This window comes from Pyrus communis, chromosome 16, assembly GCF_041283825.1.
Source record: "Pyrus communis isolate YQ-2024b chromosome 16, ASM4128382v1, whole genome shotgun sequence".
Lineage (NCBI taxonomy): Eukaryota > Viridiplantae > Streptophyta > Magnoliopsida > Rosales > Rosaceae > Pyrus > Pyrus communis.
The window spans coordinates 11,831,409-11,853,806 of NC_142580.1; the positions used below are offsets into that span (position 1 = coordinate 11,831,409).

General features: G+C 37.9%; 2 protein-coding genes and 2 pseudogenes across 2 annotated transcripts; all 4 read right to left on the bottom strand.

Moving 5' to 3' along the window:
* Positions 1-1,807: 1,807 nt before the first annotated feature.
* On the bottom strand, positions 1,808-2,516 carry LOC137730566 (small ribosomal subunit protein uS9). The gene has a single exon (XM_068469550.2). The coding sequence runs from the start codon at positions 2,405-2,407 to the stop codon at positions 1,970-1,972; it is 438 nt and encodes a 145-aa protein (XP_068325651.1). The 5' UTR covers positions 2,408-2,516; the 3' UTR covers positions 1,808-1,969.
* Positions 2,517-9,044: 6,528 nt separating this feature from the next.
* LOC137732273 (2-hydroxyisoflavanone dehydratase) lies at positions 9,045-10,209 on the bottom strand. Its single transcript, XM_068471579.2, has one exon. It carries the CDS (start codon positions 10,172-10,174, stop codon positions 9,155-9,157), a length of 1,020 nt encoding a protein of 339 aa, XP_068327680.2. The 5' UTR covers positions 10,175-10,209; the 3' UTR covers positions 9,045-9,154.
* A 1,707-nt stretch (positions 10,210-11,916) lies between these two features.
* Positions 11,917-14,341, bottom strand: LOC148689978 (2-hydroxyisoflavanone dehydratase-like; annotated as a pseudogene).
* Positions 14,342-18,313: 3,972 nt separating this feature from the next.
* Positions 18,314-19,461, bottom strand: LOC137732694 (2-hydroxyisoflavanone dehydratase pseudogene; annotated as a pseudogene).
* Positions 19,462-22,398: the final 2,937 nt, after the last annotated feature.

Here is a 22,398-nt window from a genome sequence, read left to right on the forward strand (position 1 = left end):
TAAAGTTGTCGTTGAATCGGTTAAATGAATTTTCTCTTATATGGTCTCCAAAACATGCCTGACAGGTTGATACCTATAATTTTTGGGCATTGTTTTCTGTGGGTGAAATGTTTTACATGTTTTGGCAAGGCCGTCATCAGCATTGTTACATGAGCGATGACATGAATGCGCCGTTCCCTCTTCATCCTTTATGCACAGAAAACACTTGCTAACACGTTGATTGATTTCTGTTATTCAAGTAAAGGGGAAACGCTTGCTTTGGATGTCTGGAGGCGTTACTTACACTTCATCTACTGGGATGCTCTCTCTACCCGACATCCCAGTCGACGAGTTATTCACAGATGTACGGTGGCCAGTTGGTTATATTCTTTGGGTGGAGGTGTTTGGGCGGGTTGGGGTTGAACAAGGTTTGGGTAGATGGTGGGGGAGAGGTAAGGGAGGTGGCGCAGGACAAGGGGGATGAGCTGGGCAACTCTGGGTTCCAACTTTCTGATTGGTCCGAAAGACCAGTTGAGATCGATCAAACGGCTACTTAACAGGGGTGAACTTTGATATCTGATCAAGATTTCCCAGAAATTTCTAAAGAACTTCGTTAGGCACATGAAAATACAATCATCAGACAATGGCACTTCGTTATCGAAGGCAAGCAGATGCAAAAATTAGAATTTCGAAAACTGAGCAAGAAATCTTGGCCTATTAAAGCAAAGGTTACAAGGATAGTAGAAGCTGGCTATACCATCTGCGGCTATAAAAACCCAAGACCAGGGTTTGAACATTACAATAAGCAAATGCATTTCCAATTTCTTCTAGGGTAAAGATCAAATGAAAATCATACCCAATTGACCCTAACCTTAAATACTCCAACTAGGGGTGCAACTTGGGTTGGGCCAATCCAAACCCGCCCATGTCCAACCCGACTTTAAACTGAACAAGTGGGTTTTTTTTTTTTTAGTTATAACCCGCCCGAACCCAACCCAATTTCAACCCGTTGCTTGATTGGGTTGAGTTGGGTTGATCATTTGCCCGTCCATCCCCAACCCAACCTAACCCGACTAACCAAACCCAATCTAACCAAATTGTAACCCATATCAATTAATGCTCATACTACACCCAAGTGTGCCAAGTCCAAAAACCAACGCCCTTTCTAATAATTTTTTAATAAATTACCCTTTATAATTTACTTAAGCTTTTAGGGAATAAGAGGCTTTGATTAGTCAGCCCATATTCATAGTCTCTAAATCCTAAGCTTTATAGTAGATTGATTTATGAAATTAGAGTTAGCTAGCTTTGATGCTACTTGGTTTAAATTTTTTAGGAATTCTTGGAAACTAAGTTGTTACAAGATTAAACTTGAAAAAGTTGGGCGACCCAAACCCAACCCAAGTAAACCCTAACCCAATTAAACCCGAGCCCAAATAAACCCGAATGAAACCCAACCCGAGCCTGAGCCCGAATTGTAAAAGTTGGGTTAGGATTGGGTTGACCTTCCAACCCGCCTGAGTTGCACCCCTAACTCCAACTACCCTAAACATGTTTGGTTCATGTTGTCCCGATTCGAGAAATACGGCATCCTGTTCCAAGTTTGGTTCCATAAAATTACAACTTCAATTGTAATTTCATAACAGCGAAGAAGGTAATTAGGTTCACTAAACCTAAGCAATAAAAGGATGCCTAAAGTTAAAAGCTTGCCTAAGTTTATTTCTAAATCTCAAAGAAAAAACCCTGCCTCAATCAACTACAGTAAGAGCAACATTCTCTAAGCAAAGAATCGAAAACCCGAAAAACCAAACCCGGAAACATTCAATCATTCTTCAAAATATCACCAAATTATAACTAAGCATAAACATCCAGAACACTTTCAAAATCCATAGCAAATATTAAAACTAGGAATTAAAACAAAACACCGATTGAGATCAATTTCGATACGAAAGCGATAGAAATAACATAAATTGAAAAAGGGGCAATACTCTCAACGGTAGGACTTCTGGAACCTGGCTCTGGCACCGCGACCACCGAACTTCTTGGGCTCGCAGCGCCGGGGATCAGCGACGAGGAGAGTCCTGTCGTACCTGACCAGGATGTCCTTGATCTCCTTCTTGCTTTGCTCGTCAACGTACTTCTGGTAAAACGCCACGAGGGCCTTGGCGATGCTCTGACGGATGGCGTAGATCTGGGAGGTGTGGCCTCCGCCTTTGACTCGGATCCTCATGTCGACGCCGGCGAAGCGCTGTCGACCGAGCAGCAGGATCGGCTCGTAGGCCTTGAATCGAAGGATCTCAGGCTCGACGAGCTCGATTGGGCAGCCGTTGATCTTGATCAGGCCACGTCCGCGCTTGCAGTAGGTCACTGCCACCGCCGTCTTCTTCCGACCGAAGCATTGCACGGACTCGATAGCTGGGGCCGCCATGGTGTTGCTCTCTAGGGTTTGGGGTCTCCTCTCCTGGGGGCTCTGTGTGTCTCTGCGCGCTACGAGCTTGGAGGCGCGAGACGGAAGTGTGGGACATCTTAAATGAGAGAGAGAGATAGGGTTTTTGGTTGATTGGACGGCTGAGATTGTTTTGTAAATGTATTTTTTCTGGACTGAGCCATTACATTGTTTCCGTCCGGCCCATCGTTAGAGGCCCATACTTTATGCTGGGTTGTAAAATTATGAATAATTCACACCAATGCATGCAACTTTTAATTTGGATTTTGTAAAACATGGTGAAAATGTATCCATTAAAATTGACTAGATGAGATGTAGATGTCACTTTCTTTTTGGATTACACAACTAAACGAGATGTAGATGGAGCATTCTCAATGCAAACTGAGGATTAAGACGAAAATGTAACGAGAATATTAAGAATTTAGACACATTCGATTAGATTTAAGGGGCATTTAGATCCACATCCAAAAATCAGCTACTTTCGGATTGAGTCCAATTGGATGTCCTTACCAGTTTAGGTCTAATTGATCTCGTATTATTTCCGTTTTTCCCTTTATAGTAAAAAAAAAAATTTAAATTTCCTAATTTATGCATTATTTACTCAAATTTGAATTTCAAAATTTGAGTTTTCAAATTCCTCAGTCCACTATTTAAGGAAAAAAGTTAAAAGTAAGTTCATGTGTATGACTATAAACCCACAACTTAAGTTGAAATGAATGATATTAAAAAAAAAAAAAAAAAACCCTATCATATCGGTAGATTATGAACAAAAACCTATGATATAGATTAACTATGAACAAAAACCTATGATATAGGTAGATAAATACATTTGCTTTGAATTAGAATATCAAGAAATAATGTGTGTATGCACTATTAATCCATGGTATAAAGTGGAAGAACAAGATAACCTATGACATAGGTAGATAAGAATAATTAATTTGAGATAGATTCTCAATAATGTGTGATAGGTAGGTAATCCAATTTATCTATGATACATGTAGTATACAACACACAGAGGTAGACTAGAAGAAAAAAAAGTGATATATAAACACCAACAAGATCCAAGGCATAGGTCATAGCGAGGGACAAATGGCACATCAGGATGTTGATGAATTGGTGGTTCACTTGGAAAAATCCATGGATCTATCGACTATGGAACATGGTGTCAAATTGGTTGGTGCGGCCCTCTTGGAAACAGAAATATGAACAAGTGGGGTGTCAGAAACATTCTTCGGTCCTCTTGGAAAGAGCTTGGGGAGGTTGATGTCAAATGGGTCCGGGATAATACTTCTATCATAACAGTCCAAGATGAAAGTACAACAACAAAGATCCTTAGCTAGGTACCTTGGGCAGTGATGAAACAAAACTTCTCTGTAAACAGATGGCCTCCAGAACTTGCCTTGGAGGAAATAAAGATGGAAATGGTTCATTTTTGGGTTCAGATTCGGGGGGTGCCTCTCTACCTCACTTCAGAAACTAATGGATGACGCATATCTAAGGAAATTGGTGAATTTTTGGAATTCAAGGATCCATCCAAAGCATGAGGGTTTCTATGGGCGAAGGTATTTGTCAATACCTTAAACCCCTTAACCACTGGTTGTTGGCTACCAACGGAGACTAATAAGGATACTTGGGTGGAATTTCGGTATGATAGGTTGCAAGATTTTTGTTACCAATGTGGGAGAATCAGTTATGCAAATACTAATTGCTCTTTCAAACCAATAAAGGGAGGTATTGCTGGGTTTGGGGAGTGGACCAAGACGACTCTAATTCGGGATGTGGCGGAATCCCCCAGATTTCTAACTATTAGTGTAGGGAAAAAAAGACCAGCAGGTGTAGTGAGAACTGGTACGAAGTTAGATACTCAGTGGAGCAAAGGTGCAACGGAGCAAGGAGAAAACTGGGAGGGTGGTAGTGGCTTTGCTGGTCTTGGGTCCAATGAGATGGCAAAACACACTAACAGAGGAATGAAGAGATGACGCATGTTGGATAAGTCCTGGGAAGAGACGGAGACATACAAATTTTAGCGGATAATGACTGGAGGCTCTCCTCACATGACCCATGAGTACTTATGGGCTTTAGGCTTAAGAGTTCTCCCCAATCACACATCCTGGCCTTACAACACAGACATGGGTGTAATCCAACGGTCACGATACAAGAGATCCAGGAGGAGGATGCTCAGAGATGGAAAGCAGCGCTCACTATTCGAAGAAGGCCGAGGCAAGCCAAATGAAGCGAGGAGCATATCAAAGGGACCTGGAAATGACCCAATCTCCTCAGAAAAAGGTCAAAAACATCAAAAGTAGGGATGAGAGAAAACAAAGAGCGATAAAGAGGCTGCGAAAAATAAGTATAGGGAGAGATGCTTGATGATGAGCCGAGAAACAAGAATAAGATTTCGAATTAAACGTGAGTGCAACAGAAGGACCAACAATTTCAAATCCAAAACAAAAGATGCACAATTATGTCCAGAGTGCACTACAACACAGAAGTACGAGTGTGGATAAGAAATCAAATTACATTTATCATAAGAGAATCATAAATGGATGGAAGGTCACAAAGTCACTAGTAGGGAAATGCCTCGATGCTTGGGTCGTACTCTTCATTACTATGTCCTAAGGGGGCATAAAAATAACAATGGTGAGTGGATCATAATTTATATTAATACTAATAATATTCAAAACCCAAATTCTTTCTGAACATATACTACGTATATGTTTTTCTGAAACTCTAACATGCAAGAAATGTTCGTAATCGTAAAATCATCTCTAAAAATGATATCGAAACGCCCAACGGCATATCCATAAATCTAATCAAAACTATACTCTCTAGAGGTATCATAGTCGCCCGAAGGCAGTACCTGTCAATCACCCGAAGATGAAGCTACACGACACTGGGTTACGCCAGTGAAGAAATATGGTAGGCCCCATCACCCGAAGGTGAAGCTGTACGACTCTAGTTTACGCCAGAGAAGAAATATATCTATATATAGCATAACACACCGACACTAGCCGTGGCTAGTGAAGCTGTCCGACATTGGTTTCGCCAGTGAAGCTGGGGGTATAACATAAGTATCCTCAACTGTGTCTTATGGCCATAGACTAATACTCGTGTTGTGCGTATGTGTCGTATGATAACCCACTATATAATCAATAAAAAAATATCTCAAAACTCATATCAAGCGTTGAAGCTTAAATGCTCAAAGCATCAACTCATCAAATCATAAAAACTTTCTAGCTCATATCATCATCAAAAACTATGTTCATAAAATTAGTAAAATCTCATAAAGTATAAAAGCGATAGTTGTAACCTTTCATAAAGTGTGAGTTAAACTTTCATAACGTTTCTTAAAATGTAAACTCGATAAATCATAAATGTAGAACTCCATAAAGTAAAGCATCATATAAGACATATTCAAATCATGAAATATGAAATGCATGCTAGACCGATAGTTATAAAATATTCAATTTGATAAAGGGGTCCACTCATAAATACTCCACTCTTAGGGAACCACTCGAACTAGAGAGGACTGGATCACTTCCATCTGATGCACCTATACACAAATAGAGACAATTTAATAACACGCTACTAAAACGATGGAATTTAAGAAAACGGATAACGGATTTGGATTCGGCATGTCGAAAAACCTAAGGAGGGACCTCAGGTTCCCCCACGCGCGGCTGCACGCAACGCCACGAGGCAGCAACCTGAAAGGCCACGTGCCAAGTTGGGTCATTGAAAAGTTGGCCCAAAAAGTCGCCAATGCCGTCGTGGACGACGACGGAGAAGCGTGTGCTCCACATGTGGCAACGCCCACGCGTGGACCCACACGCGACCCACGCGTCGGCCATGGAATCTGGGTTTCAGGCTAGGGTCAGGTCAGATCTGGCTCCGGTCTGATGGGTTGAACCGGGTTTGCTGGGTTGGGCCAAGGGTTTTAGGCCTGGTATAAAGGATTGGGCCTGGGTTAAAGGTTTAAAAGTTAGTGGACTGGGCCAGATGAAAAGTTGGATTTGGGTTAAGTTTGGGTTGTGAGTCGAGTCAACCTGAAATAGCTCACGGGTCACCAGACCAATGGAAGAAAACCGAACTTTTGGCTGGGAAACTCCCAAGCTCCAATTTAGGGTTGAAACTCGACCAAAATTCAACATTTAAACATTAAGACGAAGCTAAACTAATAAGGAACCATATTATACCAAAGATATAACAAGACAAAGTCGATTAGTGGCTTGAAATGGTCTGCAACTAGCTGGAACCTCACCAGAAATCTGGAAATAGAAAGCAGAGTGCATGCATGAATAGATAGTCCAAAACTCGACCTCAAATCATCACCAGACAGGGTTTAACCCATAAATATAAAGGTTAAACGAGAAATCTCACCTGGGTTTTGAGTTGCGAAGTTTGAAGCTCTCGACTCCAATGGTGGATCACTCAAATGGTGCTCCGATGGTACATGCAAGGATGTATTTGAGTTCCTTGAGTCTCAAGGATTCCAAATATGTGATTTTGGGGCGGGTTTGTGAGAGAATCAAAGTGAGAGCAAGGCTAAAGCTCTCGGAGCTTAGAGAGAGAATGAGAGAAATTGAGAGTTAGAGAGAGTGAGTGCGACAGAGATGTCGAGCAAGGGGAAGAAGGGAGAGAATCAAAGTGAGAGCAAGGCTAAAGCTCTCGGAGCATAGAGAGAATGAGAGAAATTGAGAGTTAGAGAGAGTGAGTGTGATAGAGATGTCGAGCAAGGGGAAGAAGGGAGAGATGTGTCATGGGTGAGGGAAAAACAAAAGCAGTGGGCCGGGTTTTGGGTTTGAGAACCTTTCATAATTTAAGAATAACTCATTTGTTTGTGATACTTAGGAAAATTAAACATATTCTTAAACACACAAATATTTAGTAAAAAGAAATAGGATAAAAGGCATCTATATCTAAACAAGTTTTTCACAAATTGTAATAAAACCTCCTCTATGTTGGCATGTCTTTCATCCTTCTCCCAAAAATGATCTTTTTTGTTCAAAGAAGAAAGACATGCCTGCATAAGAATGCTACTCTCTATGACTGTCATATAAGCATATGAAAATGACTATATATACAACCAAAAATTTATAAACCAACATACGCTGTTAAGTTTACTGAACCAATATTGGTTGTCAAAATAATGTGTTAGTGAAAAATGCCTGAGTCTATAATAGCTTAGATTTGTTACATATTTTCAATTGTAATTGTTTACATCTAAGGATGTCTCTCACACTTTTGATCGCAAGGATGTTATGTAAAGAGATACTTATTCAAGTACGTTTGCACGCACGCATCCAACTACATTCATCAAATATCCCATTTTATTGTATTTGGGATAGGACTCTTACCCATCATGTGTTTTATCTCTTTAAGATGAGTTATCCTTTCTACATTTATTATTAAAACACATCTTTTGTTGGTGGGAATTATCTGATTGCATGCTTTCAAAATAAACTTATTGTTTATCTGGATGTTGATATGGTTTTGATGTTCTTATCTTGTGTGCGGTGATTTTTGTCTATATATGAGAAGTTAGGTCTTTGGAGAAAACATGCATGAGTATTTGTTTTGAGCAAGAAAAATAATTTTTATAGTGCTGCTATCTTATGTTTTCAATAGCATGTGTTTTTAAGAGAAAATATTATTTTTCATGCTGCTTTCATTTGAGTTTTTAATTGAATGTCAATTATGAAAATGTGTCTTGTGATTTTCATAATTGATTGTTTTTCAACAAACACTTCATCCTATATACATTATGCATGATTGAGTTAGTATCTTGCAAAGTTCGAGGGAAAGGTGATTGACAACCGCGTTAGTGTCGTGCCACTTCAACTTGAAGGTTGACGAAAGATTGAGTAGCAAAGCCCAAAGACAAAGCTGCCAGCTAGTATGGATGTCTAGTTGATGAGTTTTTGTAAGTCTTTATGTATTCTTTCTTTCTTAGTGCTTCCTAGCTTGGTAGTCCGAGGATTTTTCCAATGATGGGTTTTGCCTCATTAAATCATACGTCATGTGCTCTTTATATTTATGATGAATATTTGTGTAGGATTTAGCTTGTATAACTGGTTAATTTAAATCATAATTTGAATTAGTTTTAAGTTGGAATCTATTTACAGCTCTAGGTTAAATTAGTACTCATCCTAGGACTTTCATAATGAATTTAAAGAACACAAATATAAAAAAAAAAAAAAAAAAAATTTAAAAAAGATCAAAATTTATGTCGCCATACAAAGAACTTTCACATGCTTATGGTGCACAAAGAATTTGATTCTTTGTCACTCTTGAGCAAAATGATGTGTGAAACAAACTCATTAATTGGAAAACAAACAAATTAAGGAAAAAAATTCACCCTCCAACAACAGCAGGAAAATAGAATTGTTTTGTTTTAAACAAAAGTTCCAATTGAGGCACTTTCTTTTGCGTTGGAAATAACTCAGAGACCTTTCACTACACTAGTGTATCTGCTTATTATTTGAGACTGACGATGGTGCCACTTGACGCGGCTTAATTAAATGATGAAAATAATAGATAGATAAATATTTCATATAAAATTAGGAGAGTCACTATTTTGCAAGTTGGGTTACTTCGCTAACAAGATCAGATGTTATAATGTACATAATTCATCATATCTAGTTTTATTTATTTATTTTGTATACCAATGACAGTCACATTGTGCTTCATGAGGAATTGAGGATTCTTATTAGCATGACATAAATTTAGCTACGCAAGAAATGATGCCAAGCGTTTGAACATTTTCTTAACATTCTCAGTCGTAGTCTCCGTCTGATCAGTCTTGGCCTCAATCCCAAGCGAGACATGAAAGCAATGATCCTCTCCTTCCACTTCAAACAACTCCACTTCTCCTTTCCACCCGCTTTCCTTCACTAAATCGTAATATTGAACACCTCGATCCCTCAGTTCATCCTTTCCAGCAACACACACAAGCAGCTTAGAGCACCCTAGTCCAGTAAGCCTCGGTGCACCCTCACCCGCTGGATTCACCATCGGATTGTCAATCCCTCCGGGAGCTGATGGATAAACAAAGTCCCAAACCAAATAAGGCAAAGTTTTCTCGAAGTTTTCACCTTTAGGCTCTGACCCAATTGGCTTGGAACCCCAAAAATAAGGACAGGACAAAAATGCTCCCAAAATTTTCACACCACCACACAGGCCCTCAACTCCTGCCTTCATAACTAGGTTATGTGCAATATTTCCACCTGCACTATCACCACCAATGTAAACTCTGTCAAAATCTCCATAGTTGAGTAAGCATGTCTCTTTGTTACCATCTGAGGAGCCCTTGTTAGTTGAGTGAGAAGCAACCCATTGAAGAGCAGCCCAGCAGTCTTCATAAGCAATAGGAAGTGGGTTCTCTGGGGCAAGTCTGTACTCAACAGAGACAGCTAAAACTTTGGCTTCTGAGACCAAGCGGTTGAGATAACGTTGGTGAAGGAATGAGAAGGTAGACGCCATGCAAAAGGCACCACCATGGAAGTAAACCAAGATGGAAAGCTTTTGGGTTTGGTTTTGAGGGAGATTTGGGAGGAAAAGGCGAGCCAAGATTTTGGGGTTGTCTGAGATGGTTATGTCCTTGGAGTAGACGCCAGTTTCTGCATCTCGATCAGGAGATGGGGGCACACACGAAGAATACGGAAAAGGAATGCGCTCCACAGTGCCATCTTCAAAGATTCTGATGAAAGGATAGGACTTAAAGGCTAATTCTTTGGCGATGGAAGCCATTAGAGAAGATGTATAGATAACTAAGATGTGCGAAAATTGACGGTGTGAATGTGCCTATTAATAGAGGGAGCGTTTTCCTTTAACTCATTAGGAAACAGATGAAGAGAGACGTCGCGTTTGAAACTAGATGTAATGCAATACGTAACAGCAAAGAAAGTAGCAACCATACGTCTTCGTCTAGTCAATAACTCTGGTTCTCTCACCCTTGAAACATTTTGCATTTTGTTTTCACGAAATTCATGTTGGAAATTTATATTATAATATTTATTGGATATTATAGTATTTAATTTCAAAATATTGAATGAAAAAAATAATCTTGTTTGTTCTTAAGTTTTGCGTCTGATGCAAAGAATTGCATCATATTATTTGTAATTTGGGACGTGTAGTTTGATGAGTGGTGTAGGTTACATAGATGCAAAGTTGCATCTTTACACCAAACAACATAATGGATTCTATATAAACCCATGAAACCATTATCATTTAATATATAAAATTAGAGTTAATTTTTACTCTTGAGAAATAGGGTTTCTCCACTCTATTTCTCTCATTCTTCATTTTTCAAATTCCGAGTTGTGTTTTGAAAGTACGGAATAGATAAAGTTCGACAGAGTCCGAATATTGAAGTGCTTCGACTTTGGATTATAAATTGTTGAATCCTAGGAGACGAACGCTTACCGGACTACAAGCACAAGAGGATGGGCGAAATTCTGTCTTTAGGATATTGCATTTATGCAAGCCTTAATCTCCAAGTTTGTCAGTTTTTCTAACTTTATCTCTAATTGTTTATATTAATCTTATATATAATTGATGTTGTGAATTTCTTTATAATTATTATCATTGAAATTATATTGTTATTTTTCATATTTTCTAATATTGCTCCAACAATTCGCACTCAAAAAAAGTCATCACACATTGTTGTCATACTCATCAAACCAAATAGATAAGTGATCGATTACACCATCACAGAATTTATTAGGCATTTTAAGCTTAGTTGCGTGATGGATTGGTGATGAGTTTGTTGTTGGGCACCATCCTTATAAAATAAAGATAGTGCACCAAGAATTTGATTTATTTCACATATAAGTAATAGTGCGAAAAGAAAATGAAATTAGATTCTTTGCCACTCTTACTTTAACAAGCTAAAGAATTGAGTGAACAGATTTGTAAAACAAACTCATTAAATTAGAAAACTAAGAAATAATGGAAAATACCCACCGTCCAACAAACGTAAGCAAATAAAAATGGTTTGCTTTTAAGGAAAATTCGATTTGGGGGTACTGTCTTTTGCATTGGAAGATCACTCAGACACGTTTAACTCCAGTAGTGTATTTGCTTGTCATGTAAAACTAACGATGACAGATTCGGAATAAACCCACTATGGTATCACTTGAAGCAGCTCGATTAAATGACGAAAGAAATGAAATATTGAATAACAAAGGTAATAAAAATATTTATAATTAGCAATGCTGATTGAGCAGTTAGGATTGAAAGAAATTGCTCACTCCAGTAATATTTCATAAGGAGTTAGGAGAGTACACCAGAATTAGGTCACTTTTTATTTTACTTTGGGATACTTCATGCATTCTAACAAGATACAATGTATAAATTCAGATTTAATTTTATTTATTTATTTGCCAAACAAAGTACAGTCAATCTCTACTTCATGAAGAAATTTATCAGCATGATATAAAATTGACAAGAAAAGAAGCCATGCGTATGCTCCATGATGAAACTTATTAGCATGATATTAAATTAACTAGACAAGAAAAGAAACCAAGCGTTTGAACACCTTCTTAACATTCTCACTATCAGGATCAATCTCAGGTTGGAAATGAAAGCAATGATCCTCTCCTTCCACTTCAAACAGCTCCACTTCTCCTTTCCACCCGCTTTCCTTCACCAAATCATAATACCAAACACCTCGATCCCTCAGCTTATCCTTTCCAGCAACACACACGAGCAGCCGAGAGCACGTAAGCCCAGCCAGGCTCGGTGCACCCTCACCCCCTGGATTCACCATTGGATTATCAATCCCTCCAGGAGCTGGAGAAACAAAGTCCCAAAATTTGCGAATCGGATTCTTCTCAAAATCTTCACCTTTGGGTTCTGACCCAATTGGCTTGGAACTCCAAAAAAAATGGGTGGCCCAAATATGCACCCAAAATTTTGACACCACCACACAAGCTCTCAACTCCTGCCCTCATAACCAGGTTATGTCCAATATTTCCACCTGCACTGTCACCACCAATGTAAAGCCTATCAAAATCTCCGTAGTTGACTAGCCATGGCTCTTTGTTACCAGCTGAGTCTTTGTTGCTTCCCTGAGAAGAGCATCCCATCAATCTTCATAAGCAATAGGAAGTGGGTTCTTTGGAGCAAGTCTGTAGTCAACAGAGACAGCTGCCACTCGGGCTTCCGAGACCAAGCGGTTGAGATAGCGGTGGTTGAAGACTCCGAAGGCAGACGAGTCACAAAACCCACCACCGTGGAAGTAAACCAAGATGGCGAGCTTTTGGGTTCTGTTTTGATGGATGTTTGGGAGGTGATGAGTCTATATTATACCATATATTTTACCCTATTCTTAGTATATTTTGGTAATTATTTTGGTAGAATTTTCAACATAAGACATTCAACTTCCTTTGAAGCAAAAAGTGATCAAACGGATGAATTTTAGAGTGATTCCAATTGGAGGATGTTCGTGTGCCCTTCAATATGATTGTGTCAAAATTCCAGATTTTTTTATCAAGCCGTTTGACCGTGGCAATGAAATTAAGGCCCAGCGCGCAGCTTTCCCAGATTGATGTTTTCTGGACGTTTTGAATATTTTGAAGGTCAAGATGGCGTATTTTGAGGAGGGGACGTCTTCAACTTTCAAAAGAGACCTTTTGGGACCAAATCAGAGTTGATTTGGTTGGTCAAAAGTGTGATTTTCTGATAACTCCGAATTCTAATTCAAATGGGAAACCTTTTATTTTCTGTTTTATTATTTAATTATGTTTCCTAGTTTTACTCTAAGACATTTTAGGGTTTTATTTTGTATTAGTATAAATAAGGCTTGTTAGCCATTAGGGTTCTCTAGGCAACATTGGAGGAGAACTCACGCATTACTCTAGAGGGTTTTTGAAGTTTATTTTCTAGGTGTTTTCTATCTTTTTTCTATCTCAATAAAATTCCTTTTGTTTTATGGTTGTTCGTAACTAATTTACGTTTACTAGGGCGATGCCTTGAGCCTTAGCATGAATATGTAGTTTTTTATTTAATTGCTTATGATATTATGCATGCATGCTTTGAATTATTAATCATTGTGCTTTAAACTGTCTCTATATCTTAATGCTTAACGACCATTAGGATGTTTAGATAAGTAATCAGATGCAATTTGATCGGAATACCACCGGGGGATTGAGTATTGCTTCTTGTGGTTGATAGTTGTAATTTCACCTAGGACAAATACCACGTCTTAGGGGTGACATGGTTTTTCAAAGGGTTTTCACAAAGCGTAATGAGTCATGCATGTTTATATTTGATCTGAATACCACGGACGGATTGCATGTTTGATATACATTCTAGCTTGAATACCATGAGTAGAATATGCATTAGGAAAACCTAATCTTCAAAGTTGCAAGGGTAATTCATAAGTAATTGATAAATCTACATAGGATTGTTAAGGGGAGGCGGAACCCTAGGCTTTTACAATTTGGTTTTCAAAACTATTTCCTTTTGTTTTCTTTACTTTGTCAAGTTATTTATTTGTTTTAATTTAAAATTCGTTTTTAATATTCTAGCTCATAAAATCAACTTTTTCCAATCTTTATTTTTATATAATTAATTAAGATTTGGCATTGACATAAATTATTCATTCAATCCTTACGGAAAGCGATCTTACTTGAGCCGTTTATATAACAACTACCTTGGTCTTTTGCAAGTATTTTTAAGTGTTTTTATCCCTACTTTTGTAGGTGGTAAAAATCTCTATCAAGAGGTAAAGTGAGCGAAGATGTTGGGGTTGTCTAAGATGGTTATGTTTTTGGAGGAGACACCAAATTTCGGATCTTGATCCGGAGATGGGGGCACATATGAATCGAAACTGTGCAGTTCCATTGTGCCATCATCGTAGACTATGAGGAAAGGTTGGTTTTTAAAGGTTAATTCAAAGGTGATGTAAGCCATTAGAGAAGATGGATAAGTTATGAAGATGTGTGAAACTTGAGGGTGTGAATGTGCCTATTAATATAGGGAACGTTTTGCATTAACTCATTAGAAAACAAGTAAAGAGAGATTCCATGGTTGACAATTGGTTGCCATGCACTAACATCAAGCAAATTAGCCGCGAGGTCATCATCTAGCAACATAAATTATGCAGCATCTTTAATTATGTTCTCCATAGTTTAATTAATTTTTAGTTGCCGCTTAGTACTACGGTCTGGTGGTATTCCTCTTCCTTGGAGGTGAGAGGTCTTAGGTTAGGTTCGAATCTCGTGGATGGCAAATTCAATACCAAATTAGGTTCCTCATTGTGTGGCTTCGCTGAACTCCTCATTCCCTTAATGTAAAAATATCGATGTACTCAAAAAAAAAAAATCAGTTAATTAAAATGACTATAAAGTTACTTTTGGAGCTCTCTAAAAATTATACTCCAATCACACTCTCTGGTTGGAGTCATAATAATTGTGGACCAATAGGTGCTGAAATCCCACACCAGCTAAAGAAATAAAGAAAGAAGAGTTTAAAGTTTTTAACCCCATTTCAACTAATACCGATGCATTTTGTGATAAAACTCCACACCTGAAAGATTGTGCAGGTGGTAATTACCAAATTGGGGACAATATCGGTATTAGTGGAAGTGGGCCCTTGGACCGTCTCTCTGATAATTCTACATGGTATTAGAGCCAGAGAGCGGGCTTGTACGTATTGCCACATGATGGGTGGGTCCTCTTGGCCCCGCGCGATAATGGTGGGTCCCTTGGCCCCACGTGTAGGGTGATTCCCCTCGGCTCCACATGGTTGCCGATATGTGGATCTCCCACATGTGAACCACTAATTGGGTCCCACGTGAGGGGGAGTGTTGAAATCCCACATCGGCTAGAGAAATAAAGAAAGAATGGTCTAAATATCATGACCCCACTCCAACTAATACCTCATACCTAACGGATTATGCAGGTGGTAATTACTAAGTTGAGGACAGTATCGGTGTTGTTGGAAGTTGGCCTTTATCCTATCTCTTTGATAATTTTACAATAGGAATAGAGTTTTTATTTAAAATATTAGTAAGCAATGCTAGGAGCTTCTTTCTTACTCCCTAGATTTATGAGCTCTTAGGAGAATCCCGATCTTAGAAGGTGGACAGAGAGTGTCATTGTAGATGGCTTTTTCGAAATCCTCTCTAAAATTTAGCAAGAAGCTCATTTAGGAAGCCCATTGAGATGTTCTCACCCCTCAAAACTTTTTGTATATTCTTTTGGATTTATATCAAAAATAGTCTGTGACGTTTGACTAAGCCATCAATTTTTTCTTTACATAGTAAATTTATCATAAATAGTCCTATCATTTCGTTTTTTGTTTTCAGCTTATGTGAGAAAAAAAGGGATATATATAGAATAATTGAGAAAGAATGGTGGAGACATGTACAAAATAATGTATAATTAAAAAGCACACAAAATCAAAACTAACGTTCATATATTTTGGCACCATGTTTGTCCCAAAAGGTGAAAACGAAAAACTAAAAACGTAATGGCTATACTTTTGTGAGGTTTCAAATTTTGGCTTGGTTTTAATTTCCATTAACATTTTTTTGAACACTAAATCTGAAATGGTTACCAAACGGATCACCAAAATAGTGCCCAAAAGAGACGGTCTGCAATTCCAATGGAAAATAAAGGGATTGATTTTGGCTCAAAGGCTTGATCAAAATTTTAGTATGTTAATATTTTTGAATGTACTGATATTTAATACCTTGATAAAATGATTTTGAATCACTCTATTGAATAGTGATGTACTTGATTTAGGGAATCATATTTTGCAGAATCTGGTTGAGTAAAGCCAAAACCCCCTTGAAAACACAAGCTTGATCAAATTTTTTTACTTTAAAAAATTTACGATTGTTCTGGGGAGGGGTAGTCCAAACCTGGGACCTATGGGTAGAAACTATACATTCTGTCTACTAAAATATTGGACCACATGCACAAATATGATCAATTCAAACAAGAAGTTTTGTTTTTATCCTACAAACTATCTTGAAATGATTGTTTAGACAAGAAAAGAAGCCAAACATTTTATAGCAATGACCCTCTCCTTCCACTTCAAACAGCCCCACTTCTCCTTTCCGCCCTCTCTCCTTCACCTAATCGTAATAACAAACACCTCCACGATACCTCAGCTCATCCTTTCCAGCAACACACACAAGCAGCCGAGAGCACGCAAGCCCAGCCAAGCTCGGTGCACCCTCACCTGCCGGATTCACCATTTGATTATCTGGGGAAGAAAACTTTGTATGTGGACTTTGTCACCAAAAAGCTTTTAATGAAATTAAGCAGTATATGGCAGAACCTCCTGTTTTAATGCCACCAAGAAGTTGCCAACCTTTGAACTTGTATATTTTAGCTTCTGAAGGGTCTATAGAAACAAAATTACTCTACGAGCCAACGGTGATTGTTTTAACTCACAAACAGAGATAGCTAGGACTTGGCTTTCGAGATGATGAGTCAATATTTTACTATATATTTTACCATATTCTTAGTTATAATTTATTAGTTATTTTGGTGAGATTTTGATACTTTGATTTATATTTTTAATATAGGATATTCAACTTCCTCTTGAGCATAAAGTAATCAAACGGATGAATTTTGGAGTAATTTCAATTCGAGGATGTTCATGAGTCTTCCAAGATGATTGTTTCAAAATAATTTGATGCAATTTTGGTTAGAAGGTTCTCTGAAATGGTCAATGGCTTCTTGTGGTTAATAATTGCAAGTTCACTTAGGATGAATACCACGTCTTAAGGGTTGCATGGTTTTTCAAAGTGTTTTCACAAAACTTAATGAGTCTTTCATGTTCATATTTGATTTGAACGTTCGGACATGTTGCATGTCAGATATACGTTCTATGTTGGAAGTTCCAAGTAAGACATACTTTAGAAAAACCTAACCTTCAAAATATGCATCGGTAATTCATAAGTGATTGGGAGAACTACATATGATTATTAAGGTGACGGCGAAATCCTGGTGCTTTTACAATTTATTTATTTTTATTTAAAAAAAAAAAAAAAAAAATAAAACCCTTTTCTTTCAAATTGAATTTTGAATTATTTAATTGTTTTTATTTAAAATTCGTTTTTAGTATTTTAAATTCCAAAATCAACATTTTCCAAACTTTATTTTAAATAATTAACTAAGAGTTGGTTTTATATACAAATTATTCATTCAATCTCCGTGGAAAATGACCTTACTTGAGCTACAATACTCCGATAACTTTGTACTCTTGTAAGTATTTTTAAGTGTTTTTATCCCTACTCATATCACGAGACCAAGCAGTTGTCAAGAAATGAGAAGGAGGATTCAATGCAAAACCCACCGGCATGGCCAAGATGGGAAGTTTTTGGGTTTGGTTTTGAGGAAGGTTTGGAAGGAGGTAAAGGCGAACAGAGATATTGGGATTGTCTGAGATTGTGATATCTTTGGAGGAGACAGGTTTCTTGATTTGGAGATGGGGCACGTATGGAGAGCCCAAAAGCGTTCCATAAGATTGCTCATTAATTTGGTGCTGGAAGACATTGGAGAGACTTTAGATAAAAGATAAAGAAATAGTATGGAATTGAACGTGAATTTTGAGGCTAAAGGGATATGCCAAGGAGAGGTGCCTCGGTCATTCTCATATTTTTCCATATTCAATTCAAACATTGTGGTCACTTTGACCCCTAAAACGTTTTCTTTTTTTTTCTTTTATTTTTATTTTTATTTTTTTAACTTCTAAATTCGTAATACTGGAGTAGGTGATGACTTTACAGCACCATAGACAATTTCATTAGGTTTAAGTGGTTACGGTAGTTAGTTAGGGTAGCACCTCTGTAATCTTGCATCTAAAATTATAATAAATTTCCCTATGAATTACACTCGTTTAGAATATCATCTTGTCAGGAAAAAAAAAAAAAAACCAAAAACTCTTTATTGATTCCAATTATTCAAATAGAGATTACAGCCATGAAAAGGTGGGGGTTTGGATAAACTCTTGTTGGAAATTACAGTGCAAATCAGGTGAAAAAAGACAGAAAATGGCGGTTTTACTTGATGAGAAAGTCGGCCACTTTTCTGGTCAAATCCTTAGCTTTTGGAGTCTCAAATTTCAAAATATGAAATGCATGATCCTCTCCTTCCACTTCAACCAGCTCAGCTTCTCCTTCCCACCCACTTTCCTTCACTGCTTCATAGTAAGCTATGCCTCTGTGTCTCAGTTCATCATTCTCAGAAACACTCACAAACAACCGCGAACACGCGAGTCCCGCCAGGCTCGGTGCGTCTGGAGCCACCGGATTGATCATCGGACAATCAACACCGCCTGGCGCTGAAGGGTATACAAAGTTCCAAACCAGACTTCCAAAGTCCTCAGGATCTTCACAAGTCTCCGATCCAATTTCCCTTGAACCGCAAAAGTAAGGGTGTGTGAGAGAGACTCCTAACACCTTCAAACCACCAGGCAAGCCCTCCTTCCCAACTTTCATGGCAATGTTATGAGCCATATTGGCTCCTGCACTATCTCCACCAAGAAAAAAACGTTCCGAATTTCCATGATTTGTCAACCAGGGCTCGTCATCAATGACGTTTTCAGCGAAATGCGAGGCGACCCATTGGAGAGCAGCCCAGCCGTCTTCATATGCAGCAGGGAGACAGTGTTCAGGAGCCATCCTGTACTCGACCGACACAGCAACAACCTTGGCTTGGGAGACCAACCTGTCAAGATAGCGGTGGTGATCGGATGAGAAGGCGGACTCAACGCAGAAACCCCCACCATGGTAGTAGACCAAGACGGGGAGTTTCTGATGTGGTTCATTGAGTTTTGGAAGAAAGACTCTGGCTTTGATCAAAGGGTCTTGTGAAATGGTGATGTCTTTGGAGGAAACTCCTGTTTCGGGGTCATCGAGCAACGGGGGAACGTATTGAGAGCCTAAGAGTCGCTCGACATAGCCGTCCTTGTAGACTCGGAGAAAGGGGAGAAGCTCTGTCTCTACCTCCTTGGCAATGCAAGCCATAGTTTCAGAGAATTATGCGCACCTTTGTCGTCGTTGAAAAATATCAGATTTCTTGTTGGGGCGTTCAGCATTAGATGCTTCTATGTGTTAATAACGAATGAGAACCCTCTCTGTATCTTCTTGGTGAAGATTTCTGAATCCTCTAATCACGTTCGTTCATCGTATATCATACGGTCAGATTTCGCCAGATACTATTTCTATTCAATTTTAAATAAAAAAATTATAATAATTTTTAATCATCCGACGATGAACAAACAACTTGCTAACAATTTTAATAATTTTTTAAATAATTTTCAGCCTACCTAATTCCCTACACGAACAGAAAGTTTCCATCATTAGCTTGTAGGAGGGCACTTAATGAATCCAACGGCTGATAATTTCCATCATTAGCTTGTAGGAGGGCACTTAATGAATCCAACGGCTGATAAACTTTTGAGGTTGTTGAAGATACATTTCAGAGGCAAAACGATCAAATTAACTATAATAAAATATTAAAACCCATTTGTTTTAAAATACTGTGTATTCCACAGTGTGCTCCCGCATCTGCCCTTTCTTTTTCTTTATTTATTTATTTATTTATTTCATTTCTTCCTTAAAGGAGGCTGACGAAGCTGGGTCTTCCACTTGCTTCTAGTATGTTCTTCCAATCCAACTCCAGTTTTCTTTCGTCAGTTTTTCAAGAAGCACAACGATGATTCGATTTTATATTATATATTTTTTCTTATTTTTAATATATTTTGATAATTATCTTGATAATATTTTGATATTTTGAATTATAATTCAAATGTAGGACATACAATTTTCTTTTGAGCAAAAAATGATCAAACGGATGAATATTGGAGTAATTCCAATTGGAGGTTATTTGTGAGTCTTTTAACTTGTACGTGTAAAAATTTTAGATTTTTCTACCAAATTTATGGCTATGAAATAAAGGATCGGCACATGAAGCTGTCAAAATGATGCTTTGGGCTTATTTGAGTTGTGCATATTTACATTTGAGCTGAATGCCATAAAAGGATTCTATGTTTGATATACGTTCTAACTTGAATGCCACAAGTGGAATATGCATTAAAAAAACCTAATCTTCGAAGTTGCATGTGTAATTCTTAAGTAAATGGTAAAGCTACATAAAATTGTTAAGGTGACGTCAAAACTATAATCTCTTTTTATCATTGTTTTCCAAAATCGTGTTTCTACAATTTGGTTTCCTTAAAAAATTGTTTTCTTCCTTATTTATTTAATTGTTTTTATTAAATCATTTTTATTATTTAAATTACAAAATCAATCTTTTATAAGCTTTGGTTTATACGGTCTAGTGATATTCTTCTTCACTTGTAAGTGAGAGATCTTAGGTTTGATTCTCGCCAAAGGTAAATTTGAACCACATTATTACTAGCCTATTGTGAGGCTAGCACACTCCTCCCCGTGTAGATAATATCGCTTATTCCAAAAAATAAAAATAAAAAAAATAAAGATTTGATTTTAACATAAATTATTTTAAATAATTTCTGTAGAGAATGATCTTACATGAGCCTTTATACTTGTCTGGACTCGATTTTACACCATCGGCCCAAGTGATCGAGGCCATTGAGTAAGCATGGTTCTTAATCATCGGATAAGAAAGTTAGGATAATTTGCTATTGTTAAGAGATAATATTATGGTTCTTAATCACAATAATTATCTTTTAATAAATTATCTTAATTTTCTTATGCAAAACAAATTGTACAGATTCTTGGACATTTCACGTGGCTTAACATAGATCTGCAAGCCAAAGATAATGGTGAATAGGAAACGTATTAAGGTTAGGTGATGGATGTAGCTTGATATCTAGTCAGTTGCACAGTTCCATATTTGAATTGATTTGCATGCAGAACCACGAGGAATAATGGGATAAAGGAAAATCATGGTCTTAGATAATGATGATGCAAGGAACCTAAGTAGGCTAGCCCTTTTTCTATGATGTTTTGATGATCAGATAAAGCATGGCTACTGATGGGTTTTTATGAGAAGCCTAGGTGGGCTACAAATGTGATGTGATAAGCCTAAATGGACTTTTATTAGGTTTGAAAAGCCTTGGAACAAATCCCACGACTCAGTTTGAAGGATATGCCCTGATTTCTGATGCGGATCAACTTCAGGAATTAGAGTTGCAATTAAACTCTGCAACATTATATGACCGTGCAAAGCAAGTACTTTAGCTTTATAAATACAGATGCAATGGCAACGGAAAAAGGACCTCAAATTCAACACACAACTGCCCTGCGCAAATCTCTCATACATCTTGAGATTTTTTATTTTTTTTTTCCGCCGACACATCTTCAGTTTGGATAAACAGCATTATGAAGGCAACCGGCAAACATCTTCAGTTTGGATAGACAACACTGTTGCCGTAGAACCATTCGACCGCAGAGCACCTTCAGTTTGGATAAACAGCACTGCGTCGAGGCTGATTGGTTATCTATTCAAGTCTCGATCGAGAAGGATTTTTGAATCTTTATTGGCAGAAGTCATCTCATTAGCCTTCTCGGCGAAGTGTTGATAGGAGCATATTCATGCGACTTAAATGGCTTGTTCTCGTGCATTTACGTTATGTTTCTCTAGTTATTTTAGTCCTTTATGCTTCTTTTGTGTGTTTTCAGGTTCTAAGGGCCTAGGGAGCAAGAAAGTGCATTTTGAGGCCATTTGGAGCATTTTTGGGCATGGATTGGATAGCTTATCCATGGAGCCAAAAGGATGGACGAATTTGAAGGCCTTGTATTCACTTTGGACATAAAACAAAGGGCCTAGCCCATTCTCTCTTATTCTCTCCCTTATAGCCATGCAAAGAACCATCCATTCCATCAAAAACAATCCATCAATTCACATGCAAAACCACCATTAACACACATGCACCCAAACAAAGCCAACCTAGCTAACCCTACATGCATTCTTTATTCACTCTTCATCATTGCATTCATTCTCCAAACACTTTCATTAATTAAAACA